This window comes from Lygodium microphyllum, chromosome 22, assembly GCF_053477565.2.
Source record: "Lygodium microphyllum isolate KBCC chromosome 22, Lygodium_microphyllum_v1.1.10, whole genome shotgun sequence".
Lineage (NCBI taxonomy): Eukaryota > Viridiplantae > Streptophyta > Polypodiopsida > Schizaeales > Lygodiaceae > Lygodium > Lygodium microphyllum.
This window is the reverse complement of record NC_141156.1, coordinates 138,257,224-138,271,007: the sequence shown is the minus strand read 5'-3', so window position 1 is coordinate 138,271,007 and position 13,784 is coordinate 138,257,224. Positions and strand designations below refer to the sequence as shown.

At 40.5% G+C, this 13,784-nt stretch overlaps 1 protein-coding gene across 4 annotated transcripts in view; it reads right to left on the bottom strand.

The window, feature by feature from the left end:
- LOC148017675 (uncharacterized) overlaps positions 1–11,522 on the bottom strand; it is a 74,160-nt gene extending 62,638 nt beyond the window's left edge. For 3 of the 4 annotated variants that reach the window (XM_087663075.1, XM_087663076.1, XM_087663078.1), the window contains exons 1-3: positions 10,925–11,522; positions 10,723–10,837; positions 8,327–8,389 (exon numbers count right to left, since the gene is read on the bottom strand). In XM_087663075.1, the coding sequence (XP_087519201.1) occupies positions 8,327–8,389; positions 10,723–10,824 (165 nt within the window). In that variant the 5' untranslated portion in view covers positions 10,825–10,837; positions 10,925–11,522. Of the gene's footprint in view, positions 1–8,326; positions 8,390–9,671; positions 9,751–10,722; positions 10,838–10,924 lie in introns of all 4 variants that reach the window. The other variant, XM_087663077.1, reaches the window with a different exon arrangement.
- Positions 11,523–13,784: the final 2,262 nt, after the last annotated feature.

Here is a 13,784-nt window from a genome sequence, read left to right as displayed (position 1 = left end):
AGTTTTTAACTTATTTTATCTATAGGGTTGATGAGATTCGTGCAATGTGAAATGCACGATGGGATTGGTTCCATAAACCAATCCATGTTGTCACACATAACTTGCATCCCCTTTGGCGTAGCGAGGAGTTAGAGAAGGGCTTCATGGAGTACATGAGGCACCTCACAGGGGATGATATAGATATAATGAGAAGAGTAGAGAATGATTTGCTGACATTCCGCAATCATTCTCTTCATTTTAGCCGACCCATAGCTAGGCTTCGAGAGACACAGCTTCAGTCCGTCTCTTGGTAGGAGAAATACGACAATTGTACTCCTCCTTTGATATGTGACTAGTGACTTTTATATTTTGAATCTTGATTATCTAATGCATTATGCAACCTAGGTAACAAGTTCTATAATCTATTGCCCACTCAAATGTTGATTTTGTGGCATGCATATAGCAATTGCCAATCACTTAACCTCCATCTCTTAAATTTGAATAGAAACGCATTGCCATTCAGGTCCTATCGCAAGATTGTAGTTCAGGGCCTCGTGAGAGGAACTGGAGCACATGAGCCCTCTTCCACACCAAAAAGAGAAACAAGCTCACAACTACCCAACTGGAGCGTTTAGTGTTTTGCCATTGCAATCTCCAACTTCTTGAGAGAATCGCTCTGTCCCCTGAGCCTTCATAGGTAAATTGGTAATGATTAATATTATGTATAATTAACTTTTTAACCTTGAGTCCTTGACACTTGGCATTGCTAATTTTCTTGGAAGTTAGATTGTAAATTGTGATATGTATGAACATTAAACATATTGAATCTCCTCTCATATAATATATCTTTGTCTCGTTCACCTTTACAGGTGAATGTTAACAAGATTGATATAGAGAAGGTATATGACATTCCGCAAATACCACAGGAGGAGCGGGATATCTACTCCATGCTCTATGAGGAGCTATCGGTACTTGTGCATGAGACTCGTGCACAGAGGAGGATTAGAGTGAGGGCCACACGTGGTTGTGCATCACAGGTAGAGTCAGAGCCAGAGTCTGAGGATGAGGCTAAGGCTGCTTCATCAACTTCTTGATTAGGGTCCTCAGAGTCGGACGAGGAGATGGTGCACAGATCCTCAGAGTTTGGATGAGTCATGAGTCATGACTCGTGATATACAAGAGTCAGTTTAGTAGTGCAAAGTCCAGACTAGAGTTGCAAGTTGTTCATTGATGTTGATACTTATAGCCTCACTGGACTTTGGAGACTAGAGTTTTGACAGATTATTCACATGACATAGTTACTATCATTGTATCTTGATCCCACTTATTATGCATCTTGATTCTTATTCCATTGTTCTTGATGTCAATCTTCACTGCTCTTTAGATCATAGATTATTCATGTCACGTGAGTCATAAATTCTAATTCGTTTTATTGCCTTAAGTTTTGAAAATTGAGTCTTAATTGTGTTAAGCTGTCTTAAGTTTCAATCATTGAGTCCTCAGTCTTGACTCCTCAATCTTCACTCGTGAGTCGTGACTCGTGACTCGTGAAATGTGTAATGAATCATGATTTCAATTATATGACATAAAGACTCAAAGTTTTGTATGAAATTTGAATACATGTTGTTATAGGCATTGATATATTTACATACCCACATAATATTGTACTTTTTTTAGTGTACAATCCGGAACGCCGTTTCCTCGTTTCCAAAATTTGACTGAAACTCCGAAACTCCGGTTTTTCCCGTTTCCATTTCTCCCGTTTCCGAAACTCCCCTGTACTATGGATTCAATGTAGATGGTCCACTTGGAGGAAAATAACTATCCCCTACACACAAAAAGGCTGTGTTTGCTGAGATTGATAATGCAGAAACTTGTCACCTACTAATCTAGTCTATCGCCTATGCCGCCAACGTTTGCGTTCGTTGATGTCGACAATAGTTGGCAGCAAAATGCAAGAAAAGAGGGGAGAACACAGGCCACCTGCAGGGGAACTAGCTGCGTGACAGCAAAATGCAGATTTGGGAGGTGTCTGGAGCAGTCTGGGATGGTTGCCTACACTCTGGAGTGGTCACCTCACCAATAGACAGTGTGTTGCAGCTCCCACAGCTCTGTGTCCTCTCTTTTGGCGATCATACCATATGAGAGTGCGCAACAGAAGAAGGAACTCGAACACAAAGGAAGAGAGAGAGACAATCTGCAAGAGAATATGAAAAGAAACTTGCATTGAACAAGGAACAAACGTTGAATACAAGAGGGTTGATCAGTCCCTGCACGCAACCCACAGTGTCAATGAGGATACCAAATCAAGATGATGATGACGATAGCACCGAAGATAGAGGAAGATGACAAAGTTGAAGTGTGCACCTGCCAAGGAAGAAAGGAAGATGGTGATGATGTGAATGATTGTCGAGTGAGGAATGGCTACAAATAGCAACAAAACCCCTGAATTGGCCGACTAAAATCTAGAAATGCCATAAATGCTAGCCGACCAGCATTTACTGTTGGTCATGGCACAATAAATGCCTTTAAAATTTCCAGATGGCCACCAAAAAATCCAACTAGTAAGGACAATGTCCAACAAGTGTGGACAACCTGGGAAATGCAAAAATTGCCCATGAAAAACATATTGGAACCCAACAAACAAAAGAAATGCACCCAAATAACCACTTTAGAATGAGTAGCCTCTCCCATCAAAACACATGACAGACCTATCAGAGCTCCAAAAGTCCTTGTCTGACTCTGACTGAGGCTCACAGGCAAGAGAGAACAAGGCATGACAAACATGACTACTAACAAATTCGACACCACACACTGTTGCGTTTGCTAGTGTCCCCAACATCTAAAGACTGCCTTGCTGCATTTTGGGATCCATCAAGAGTACGATAAACTCTCTCGCTCAGCATCTCTGCGTTGGTCCACGAGACACGAGTTCGGGGTGCAGTTTTTATTCCTGCATGGTTTGTTTGCTGCATGAGCATTATATATTCAATATTTTGTCATTCTTTCAAATTTCATTGTATTCATTGTCTCTGAATTACCCTAATCCTAATTGTGTTCTTTTGAGTTTATGCTTTATCGTATGCTTTCATTTATATTGCGTTAGGGTATTTCTTCACATGGTATCAAAGCAAGGTTCTATTCCACGAAACCTTGATCTTTGATCTGAAAGCCCTTCGCAAAAAGCAAAAACAACTGCAGGGAAAGTTAGCTTTGAACACTTCTTCACCACATCAACATGATGCTCCCGAGCCTAGCACATTGAAACACGGGACAGAGTGGGCTTCACAGCTTGCTTCTCCTTCTGACATGGCTGAAGAGTCTTTGGACTACCATGGAGTCCACAAACCATATGAAATCTCACAAGCTGAATATGACCTCATCCTCATGTATCAATCTCAACAATAGATTGAAGGTAAATTTGAGTTTTTACCTTTAGATTTGGTGCACTAGTCTAATGATTTTGTAGGAAGAACAGAAGCTCCACAGCGTACTAGCCATCCTAATGTGGAAACTTGTATGAAGTACAAACCATTTTCCTCTCTACCACCATCTTCTTCATCTTTTCCACACACTTCTATACCTTCATTCACTCCTATGCCAAGTACGCATATTGCTGCTTCTCAATCTTTTGAGTTTACTAAAATGTAGAAGGCATGAGCATGGTTAAGCAATAGGTGCATTTTTTTTACTATGATGTAGATGTGTATTTCCAATAGTAATTAATGCCTTTGTGTCACACTACAATGGAATTGAGAACAATCGCAAAGATTTAAGAGAAAGATCTATCACGAGGACATGAATTTTTAACTTAATGCTCTTCAGATCACTTAAATTGTAACACTTACGCTGTGCACATGTGAGATTAAGTTAAATCTGTACCACAATGACATATAATCTTAGCATTTGCAATGGGGGACATTGGCAGAAGTTGTGATGGATAGACGCCAATGGGGTGCCTAAGTCTTATCTTAATCAAGGATATTGAATTTTCCCTTAAAAATGACTTTTAGTGTCATGGGGATAAGAGATTTAAATGATTTAATATCCTAGACTAAGGTTTGTGGAAAGTTTCAAAACTTTTAAGTTCTAAGAAATTAGGATTTAAAAGTAAGGTTGGACAGCCTTTCATGTTATTTTAATGAGGGCAAGGCTGAAGGGCTGTGCAGCTCATTTTTGCATGTACAGGCCTTAGTGAAAATGGAATTTTACCAAAATGTTAAGTTTGGAACAGTTTTGGGCTGCATGCAAGTGTATCTTCCATGTTGGGCCGTTTGGCTCCCATTCTAGGTTGTTTGGAGTAGGTCTAAAAGTTGAGAACTTAGTTGTGAGTAGGGAGACAACTGCTGAAGCTTCAGGACAGCAGGGCAACCTAATTTGGAGAAGATCTTGGAGCTGTAAACAGCAGGAAACCCTAAAAACGAGGTCATTGACAGTTGCAGAAATTAGGGTTTCAGATAGCAGCAAGCTGCAAAACCCTAAAAAACAACTGGTGACTTGATTTTCTCTTTCTAAAACTGGAGGGGATTACTGTTACAGCACTTTCTTGGAATCAGATTGAAGGTTTCTCTCTCCTTAGCTGTCCTTCTCCATCATCTCAGCTAATCTGAAAATATCCAGCACTCTTTTGCTGAATTTAGACCTACTTACTACTGTAATTGGGAATTATCAGCTATCCCGAGAAGTGTGCCATTGAATCTCAATCATTCTCAGCCATTCTCAATTTTACTTAGCTCTTTGAAGGTGGACAGCAATGTTAAGTTGGATTTCATCAACTAACTTAAAATGTGACACTAATAGCATGATCTCCCTTGCTTCATCTTGAAAATCCAATTCCAAGTGCACAGTTGCTCAACATTGACCCACAGCTGGGGTCCAAAGTATTTTCGCCCGTCCACTAATTCGGTATCCCTTGCCTTATCTACGATAATTCGCTGAATATCCTAGGGAAACTCAGGGAAGAAGCCTTGTAAGAAAGCTTTGTTGTAACGGTTCTTTGCAGAAATTAGGGCTTCTTAGCCAGCTCAAAGTGCATGCCCATTAAACAAAAGCCGAAAGATGTGAGAAGCTGCTAGAAATGAAGTATTTATAGCAAATCTAGTGATGATTGAGTATCAACATTTAAGTTAACCTACATGCAGTTGTATTTAACTCAATTTGTGCCCAAATTGTGTCAAAATCAAGGGGCAAATTGGATCTTGATGCAGCTAGTCATGAATGAAAGCCAAATGTATTGGAATTTGTAGAGAGATCAATCTATATCTCAATGTACTACAAATTCAAGAAAAATAAGTTAAAGAAATGCCACATACCACGAGGGGCGTCAATTTTGGGGCCAGTTAGGTATCAATTGTCTAAGATTAATGTGGTAATGTATGTATTTCAAATTAGTGAATTTTATTTTCTTGTTGTAATAGTGTTAAATCAAGCCATCTACCACCCATTTGAGAAAGTTAATTATTAGTCGCAACCTAGGGGAGTGTAGCTTAGGCCACAGAGTGAGGCCCAGCATGTGGCTATGAAGATGTTCAAGAGAAGCCTTTTTATCTCATACCGAAGGCATTGTGGACCTAAGGGCACTATCATAGATGGAAGCCGATTGCTAGTATTATAGCATGATATATTTGAACCTTGAGGTGCAATCACGCTATAGACATTCAAGATGTAACCACAACAACGACTTAAGGTCACTATCATAGATGGGAGCCAATTGCTAGTATTATAGCGTGGTATATTTGAACCTTGAGGTGCAGTCACACTATAGACATTCAAGATGTATCCACAACAAGGACTCTTTGGAGGATTTGGATAGCAACCGTCCACACTCTCCGTGTGGGAGATAGGAGAGGATGAAGAAGAGGAGAGAGGCCTTCCTACAAACCTAAAACTTGGGCACTTTCTTCCATATGGCCCCTCAAAATTGTCTGACACTACAGCCCACCTAATTGGTTATCCACACAACCGTTGTATTTGTGATGTACTTAGATACGCTTTAGAGAGTTCATTGTACTTTGCACTTTTACCTTAGGGAGGCTTCTCTAAGGTAATATTAGTAGAAATTTCTTTTCTCAAAAAAAAAACATCATGCATAACAAAAGGAGCAACATAGATAGGACAAAGATCACACAAAAATGAATTGCATGAACTTATTACTAGGCAACTAAGATGCATCTTGTGAAGGAATATAAAAAGAAGAGGAGTTGGGCTTCAGTGAATGATCCCAAGACAGGAAATAATGGGAAGATGGTGATGGAGCACTGTCCTCCACATTGAGACTGTAATGCCTCAACACGGCCTCCATTGAAGGAATGGCCTGAGAAAACACCAGAGGCTCCCAAGATGGAGTAGTCTAGCCATCATGAGTGAATGTGTAACAAATAGTATAGTCAAGAACAACCAAGCAATCCATGATAGCCACAGGATACTCTTCAAAGTAAAGCATTGGCTCTAATACCATGTGAAGATACAGTAGGGTTTGCAAAGTGTACGACCACATTTGAAACACAGTGAGCAAAGACACTAATGCAAAAGCAAAAATGAAGAATTAAGATGTCCTAAATAATGAATGAATATACGCAACGCTCAAAGACCGAGCAATCCAACAAGTGATGACTCATGGGAGTTGACTGAGGGAGGTATATGAGTGTGTCATCAATCAGAGATGGATCCCAAGTGCAAAATCCATAGAGGCTGATGAAGAAAGGTGCTGAAACACGGGAACAACTTGTTGTAAATGAAAATACAGATCAAGCTGATGCCAAAAACTCAAAAATGCAGCGGCTGGAGTAGATTTGATGACATGGCAGGCAGGTCCACCTGAGCAGCAGTCTCTCAGAGTGGATCAGCAAATGGGCAATGATGAGCAAGGGTTGGAGCCTGGAAGCAGCAAATACAGCCTGATCTGATAATGGTGACAGGCTGCAACAGTGAACAACAAGCAGAGCACCAGCTGAATGATGCAAACACTGATAAAGAAGTCCTCCACAAGCTAGTGACAGCAGGTTGGCCTCCTTGGATAGCTAAAGCAGCAGTCTAGATGTCAATGACAGCAGTTGGAGTGTGTCGAATAGATGTTGAAGTAGTCATGGAGGCTGAAGAGAATGACAAATAATGGCAGCAGCTGAAGACTCACTCACTAAGTGCTATGAGTGGGATGCAAGTGACCCAGTGCACTCTCTATTTATAGAGATCAAACCAACCAAAGTGTGTGGGTTTGCTTATGGGACACTAAAGCACACTGAGTGGATTTGAATTTTGGGGCTGTTTGATGTGCTGATGAAGGTTTAGTGTATAATGTACCTTTTATAGCTTAATACTCTTTGCAATTATGCAATTTGCACAAACCCCGTAAGTTCTGGTAGTTTTTATGTTAGTTGCAAACTTGTGAGGACCTTAGCATTGATCCTCGTGATCTACGCAATCACCATAATTCTGTCAACCCTGGTCCCTCCCGTTCTCAATCGTCTTCACAAAGATCCCTGACGGTCACAGTGGTCAAAACCCCGGTCTTCAGTCTCAATCATTGCTTTGGCAGTCCTCACAGTCTCTTTGGGAGGCTCTTTCCATCCAGTCTTGCGAATCCTACCGATCCGCTAAGTGTATCCTTCAGAAACCTGCAAAAAGAGCAAGAAAACATGTTGTGTTTTGTTGGGGACTCCCTCCTAGAGGGGATGGCACTTTGCTCCCTACTGCATTTTGACTTCAATGGCCTGAGGAAGGCAAACCTGTGAAAATGTGAAAAAGAACTACTGTTTGCTCCAAATGCTGAGTTTTGAGGCCAGCTAGGGCAGCTGTGGAGATGACCTACTTATACATCGAGATGTCAGCTGAAAAGGTGCAGCAGGGCTGCATTTTACAGCAACCAGCATAGGAGATTGACAATTCTCCTTTGTATCTGATTTTTTGTACAGGTTCTACCTTGTATATTTACATTGATATATGACATTTTAAAAGACTTCTCCATCATTTTTAAAAAAAGTACTGCTACTGTGATTACACCTAAAATAATCAACTCAACAGGTACACACAAATGCTCCCAACGAGGACATAGTTGAATATTTCTGCTCTATGTGCAAGCCCAAAAAGTCAAAACTAGACATATAACACACCACAAATGAGTGGCTCAAACTTATGCACTTCTTTTCTCCCTGACAACTTACAACATTTCTGTGAGCACTACCACACTTTCCTACATCCAACAGAAGCAAAAACTTGAATGGGTACAAAAAGACATCAAAAGCCCAAGACAAGCAGAAACCATAAGAAACCAAAACACAATGTGAACAATTCTACAAAAGTATATAACTTATACAATGAAACTAGAGTGAAACCAAGTGGGAGATCCTACAAAATTGATCAATGCTTCTTTATCCAACTCTAAGAATCCAGCGCGTTTTTGAAAAGTGAACCACTGCACAAATGTTGCAAAGGCATTAGCAGCAGTTAGACATCAAAACCCCTAGCAATCTTGAGGGAAATCAAGGAGCTATGCCATTTGAATTATGACAATCTTGGATACAATAACAATAAGGAAACTATTCAATTAAATGCAGTTGTCTCTCTTGAAGCACATCTCATACGTGAGCACAGCAGTTTGCTATCATTGCAACAGAAAGGTATGAAAGCTCTGATAATATGTATTTCCTATTAAGGTCCCAGAAGTCAAAACACAATCATAGGGATACCTGTTAATCTGATAGACAGAAGTGCAAATCAGAGAAACCAACTTGCTGCAGCATTAGCATAACTCGTTGTGTAGTCATATATGAGATGGTGTGTGAGCTTGTAACTTGGAAAAGACTGCAGTGCTGTGTGACTTGCAATTTGGATTTTCTTTTAAAGAGCATGTAGATACTGGCTTTGGATCTGCAATACTGTGCAGATTTGCCATGCAGCTTCTAAGGAAGCCTTTTCTGGGGTTGAAAATAGAGGTTCCAAATCAGTATAAAGTGACACAGGCTAATGCTCTATACATACTTCTCCAGTGCTTTGTGTGTGTGTGTGTGTGTGTGTGTGTGTGTGTGTGTGTGTGTGTGTGTGTGTTGTTTTGGGGGGAACGGGGGAGGTCCTCTTCTCCAATTGTTGGGTCGTGGTAAACCTAGTCTCTGCCTTTTCAGTAGATTAGAATCATCCCTCTTCAACCAGACCAAGGCCATTGAATGCATCATTCCATTTTGAGATCCTTGAATTGAGCCAGAATGCAAGGTGATTTGGAAGGAGCAAATCCCAATGACAGTACTTAGTACCTTTTTTAAGGTTCATACACTTTTACTTTGTTTTAGTAGTATGTTCCAAACTCTAATAACCATTAGATTATCTGCAATGAAATGGCAACTGCAATAGCAACAGCTAAAGACCAAGAAATGGAAACGGCTAGGAAGCAACTAGACAGTGTAAAACATGTATACTTTTTCTCTCTTCAAAATGTGACATGAACATTGAGAAGCACACTAAGAGAGTTCCCAAAGGTAGCAAGAAAATCATCAAACAAGCACTAGACAAAAGAAACCTTAGCTTGATACTTGGCCAAACATGAGGAAACCGTGAAACAATATGGCTCAATAAAACACACTTCAAATACAAAGTATTATTTGGAAAATGCTGGTGGGTGGTCTTCATCTTGCATCTACACTCTCAATACGCAATATTTCCAACAGTTCTTGCTTCTTTTGTACTAGAGTGAGGAGACCTACCATGATCGGTTTCTTTCTTGCCCAATGGTGAGAACGATACGGTCTATTTTGTCCGAGGTTTGGTGCTATGTAGTTGGACCTGTCATGCACATTAACAAGATTGGTTTTTGGAAATCCCAAATTGGCAGATTCCATGCAGTTGCATGTGAAGATTGTTTTTCACTTTTTGCATTTTTGGGGCTGCTGGCATACTATCCAAAATGCGTTCATTTTTGTTACTCATTCAGGGATGTGCATTCATATCACCCATTTGAGAGGTCTCCTTCACTAACACCTTAGCATCATGCAATATCCAGGCATCCTTTGCAAGGATGATTTGTTTTCTTGGCATACTGCAGTTTCTTCTGTTTCTTTGTCCGCCATATAGTTCAATTGTGACTTATATTTCAAGTTAATGGTAATCAATATAATAACGGCAACAAAAACTTATGATAGAGACAACCTTTACCCGAATATCTTCAAACATAAGCAATGGTCTTGCAAGAAAATGTATCTGTGATGGAAGCTCAATTTTTTCGTCTCTGGCCTTCATAGGTGTAAGCTTAGCTATGAGAGAGACTAATCTCGTATATAAAGAGGAAAGATCGGAATTGGCAGCAAGTTTAGAGGCAAGCTATACCAGACTGGCATATTAGTGCAGTGAAGGAATAGAATGTGCATTGGTGCACATTCTACTCCTTGGTGCAGTGAAGGAATAGAATGTGCACCAAGGTAGATCCACTAGTCGCAAACCACATCACCTTGTGTAGATAATTGTTCTTGCATTGGTGCAGATAGGCTTTGCTATAGAATAGGATGGATCCACTAGTCGCAAACCACATCACCTTGTGTCTTGTATCCGTTGTGAGCAAGTATCACTACCTTCTACGCTAAAGGATCCATGTGTGTTGCGGAGAAAAGATGCATATAAGCCAGAGGCTTCATAAGCTGGTCAATACATTCGCACAAAATATGTCTCGCAACTAAAACCGATTAAAAGAATAAAAAATTTCCGTGCCAATGTTTGTTCCATCCATCGCGGACAGCAGAATGATGCTTCCCCAGCGTATACCTGATTTACTAGGTGCTGGAAACGATTCTCTATATCCTGAGGTATGCCTGCATCTTCGTTGGCAGACAAACCACACTCCTTAACACGATGCAACTCCTCCATGTTTATCAAGGACCTAATTTCATAGTGAAACTAGTCATTTGTAAGAAAAACTTGCACGTCAAAGAAGCTCTAGCAAGTTCAAGTGAACACTTCTGTTTACCGGAAGGTTTCTCAAGAATGCTGTCACTCCAAAAAAACAATCTTCGATGCCTGGTCTTTATCTTTCATCCGGTTGAAGTTTCTGCAAAGAAGGATGTCTACATGTTGCTTGACATGAGACGAATGTGCTTGCAAAGATCAGTGAAAAATCAACTGATCTTGATAATGCATCCCATCTGAAACCTAAAAAGTGCCATATATAGTCTTATAGTCCTCTTTTCCAACTCCAAAGAAGGTGATCAAGAAGGACGGCAACACCAAAACAAGCAAATAACCCTGGAAATTGTCCTGCCGTTGACAGCAGAGCGACCTTCGACTACATGATACACTGAAGGTGATCAAGAAGTAAGACAACACGAAAATGAGCAGATAACCCTGGAATATTTCCCTGTCTTTGTCAGCAGAGCGTCCTTCGTCCACATGATACAGTGTCCATCCGCAAAAGACCTGCTTCCTGTTACGAAGAAGATGACGATAGTGGTGAAGCTTTGAAAGCTGCCTTCTTTTCTGGTTTTGTTGTGCAAATGTGTGTGTGTGTGTGTGTGTGTGACAGAGACAGAGAGAGAGAGAGAGAACAACCGCTTCGTAAAGGGACAAAGGTGGTAGCCTCATAAGCATACCACTCCCCACGTCCCACGTAGCTAGTAAGCCAAACATATTTTTGAGAACTTACACAAATATCTTCACCTTGAAAATTTACCAATCTTTTAACTCAAAAGACTTGCTTAAGGTGAGTTTTGAGTTAAGGATCGGGAGAGCAAGGGTGAAAGGCCACCTAACACGTGTTTTAATTAAGAAAAGCGGTGTAACATAGTATTAAATCTAGGATGTGTAGCATGTCCTCCCCTTCTTACATGCATGGAGGTGGGGTAACCTCAAATGACCTCTCGAAGATTTTAAAGGAGATGTTGGCTATGGAGGGATGTAACAAAATGGGAAGAGGATGAAATTATACTCATCTAGCTGGCAAAGATTTGGCAAGATAGGAGAAGATTCTCTTTGAAGATTTAGAAACAAAAAAGATTTGAACCACAAAAACGAGTGACTGAAGTAGATACACATGGCTTCAATGACATTCTCCCTTGTGAATCAAGCAAAGGTAAGCAATTTGCTCCCTATGTGGCCTTTTCATGTGCATGGTCTCCCACTACAAGGGGGGTTTCCTAGGTAGATTTGTGCACACCTTTGGCAGAAAGGTTACACTCATGCAAAACAAACTCCTTAAGTGAAGTTTCTTCTTAGTCCTAGTGGCATCTTATATGGCTCAGTTGTTAGATCCAAAGAGAATCTAATATACTTTCTATCTTGAAGCTTTGATTTTCCACTGGAGAAGGTTCTTTTCCATAGGTGCCATGTTTGGGTCATGTTCCCAAGCTTGCCAATGTAGCTAGATGGAGATATTGCTACACTAGTAGAAACAATGGGTGAGATACTATATGTGCATGGAGAAGAGTGTGTTGGAATGCATGGATCTGAGCATGGCTATGGTGGCTTGAACACATAGAGTGGACTCATGAAGACAGAGTTGAAGATAGAATGTCACACAAGTGAATTTGGTTCCAAGATTGAGACTTAGACTCGTAAACACAATCTTGTGTGATTGGACGATGACTCAGACACTTGACTGAAAGGACAAAAGTACCATCATATTGCATTCAAAATGAAATGAAAGTACAATGCTTTATAGGTTCAAGATAGGTAGCACTATACACCACTGTGCTTCTGAGATCCACTAAACATGCATGTCCTTGGCTCAACTGCTCCATACAAAGAGGCACACTCGGCGTGATTACCTAAATCTTAACACCCCTCCTCAGTCACAACCTGAAAGGCACAAAGTGTGTGCCTCACACAAAGTGTATGGAGGCTATAATGCCAGGTTACATGAGGAATTTACAAAACTTATGATAGAGGCATTAGGGCAAGCTTATACAAGGCTTCAAAAAAGTCTATGAGAAAATTAGGAATAGAAGGACTGGTGAGGCTTGTCCTTTTGCTCCTGATGGTCTTCTTCTTCTTCTCATTCTTCCTTTGCTCCATGATCTTCTTCTTCTTTTACAATTGCAAGATAGGCCTTTTGAGACCTCTTTTTGGCATGACAAAAATTCTCAGCGTGTCCGGTCCTTTTGTAGAAGTCATAAAATAGCTACTTCTTTTTTCGGTTATTCCTGTTATGACGTACAACATTTGTTCATCCTTAGGAGTACTTGACTCTTATTTATTTTTTATCTTCTTTTCTTCTTCCAATAGAGAGGCCTTAATGTCAACCAATTTAGGGTTTGGCATGTTGATTAAAGTGGTGGAAACATTATTATAATCAAGAGACAAACTTTTTAGCAAAACACTAATACAAATATCTTCATCCATTTTGAGATTTATTCCTACAAGCTGGGTTAGGATACTTTCCATGTAGTTCAGAATTCTTTGAAGGAACTCGGCTATGGCACATTAGGGTTTTTAGAATAGGGGTCTAATTTTTTGGTTGGGGCAACTTGTTCAGTCGATCATTTGAGAAACCCTCTTAGTGGGAGGTAGCTTAGGTATGGGGCTTGCAATGCCCTATGGTCGTGGACAACATCGCAGACTGTAGGTGCAACATCAGTCATACGATAGGTCACATGTGCATTTTGGATAGCGAGTTGTTGCATGTGCAATGCTGGTCTAGAGAGGCAACATTGTCAGGGTTTTAGGTGATAGAGAGAAGCACCCTAAGTAGAGGGAGATATGTCCAGAAGGAATCTTGCAAAGATATGGCTTGTAGAGTAAGCAGGGTGCAGGTTGGCTATGGCTACCAAGAGGAAGTAGAGGGTGTAGATGAAGTGAGAAATGGAATCATCGGTGTTGGACAGGGGCAAAGAGGA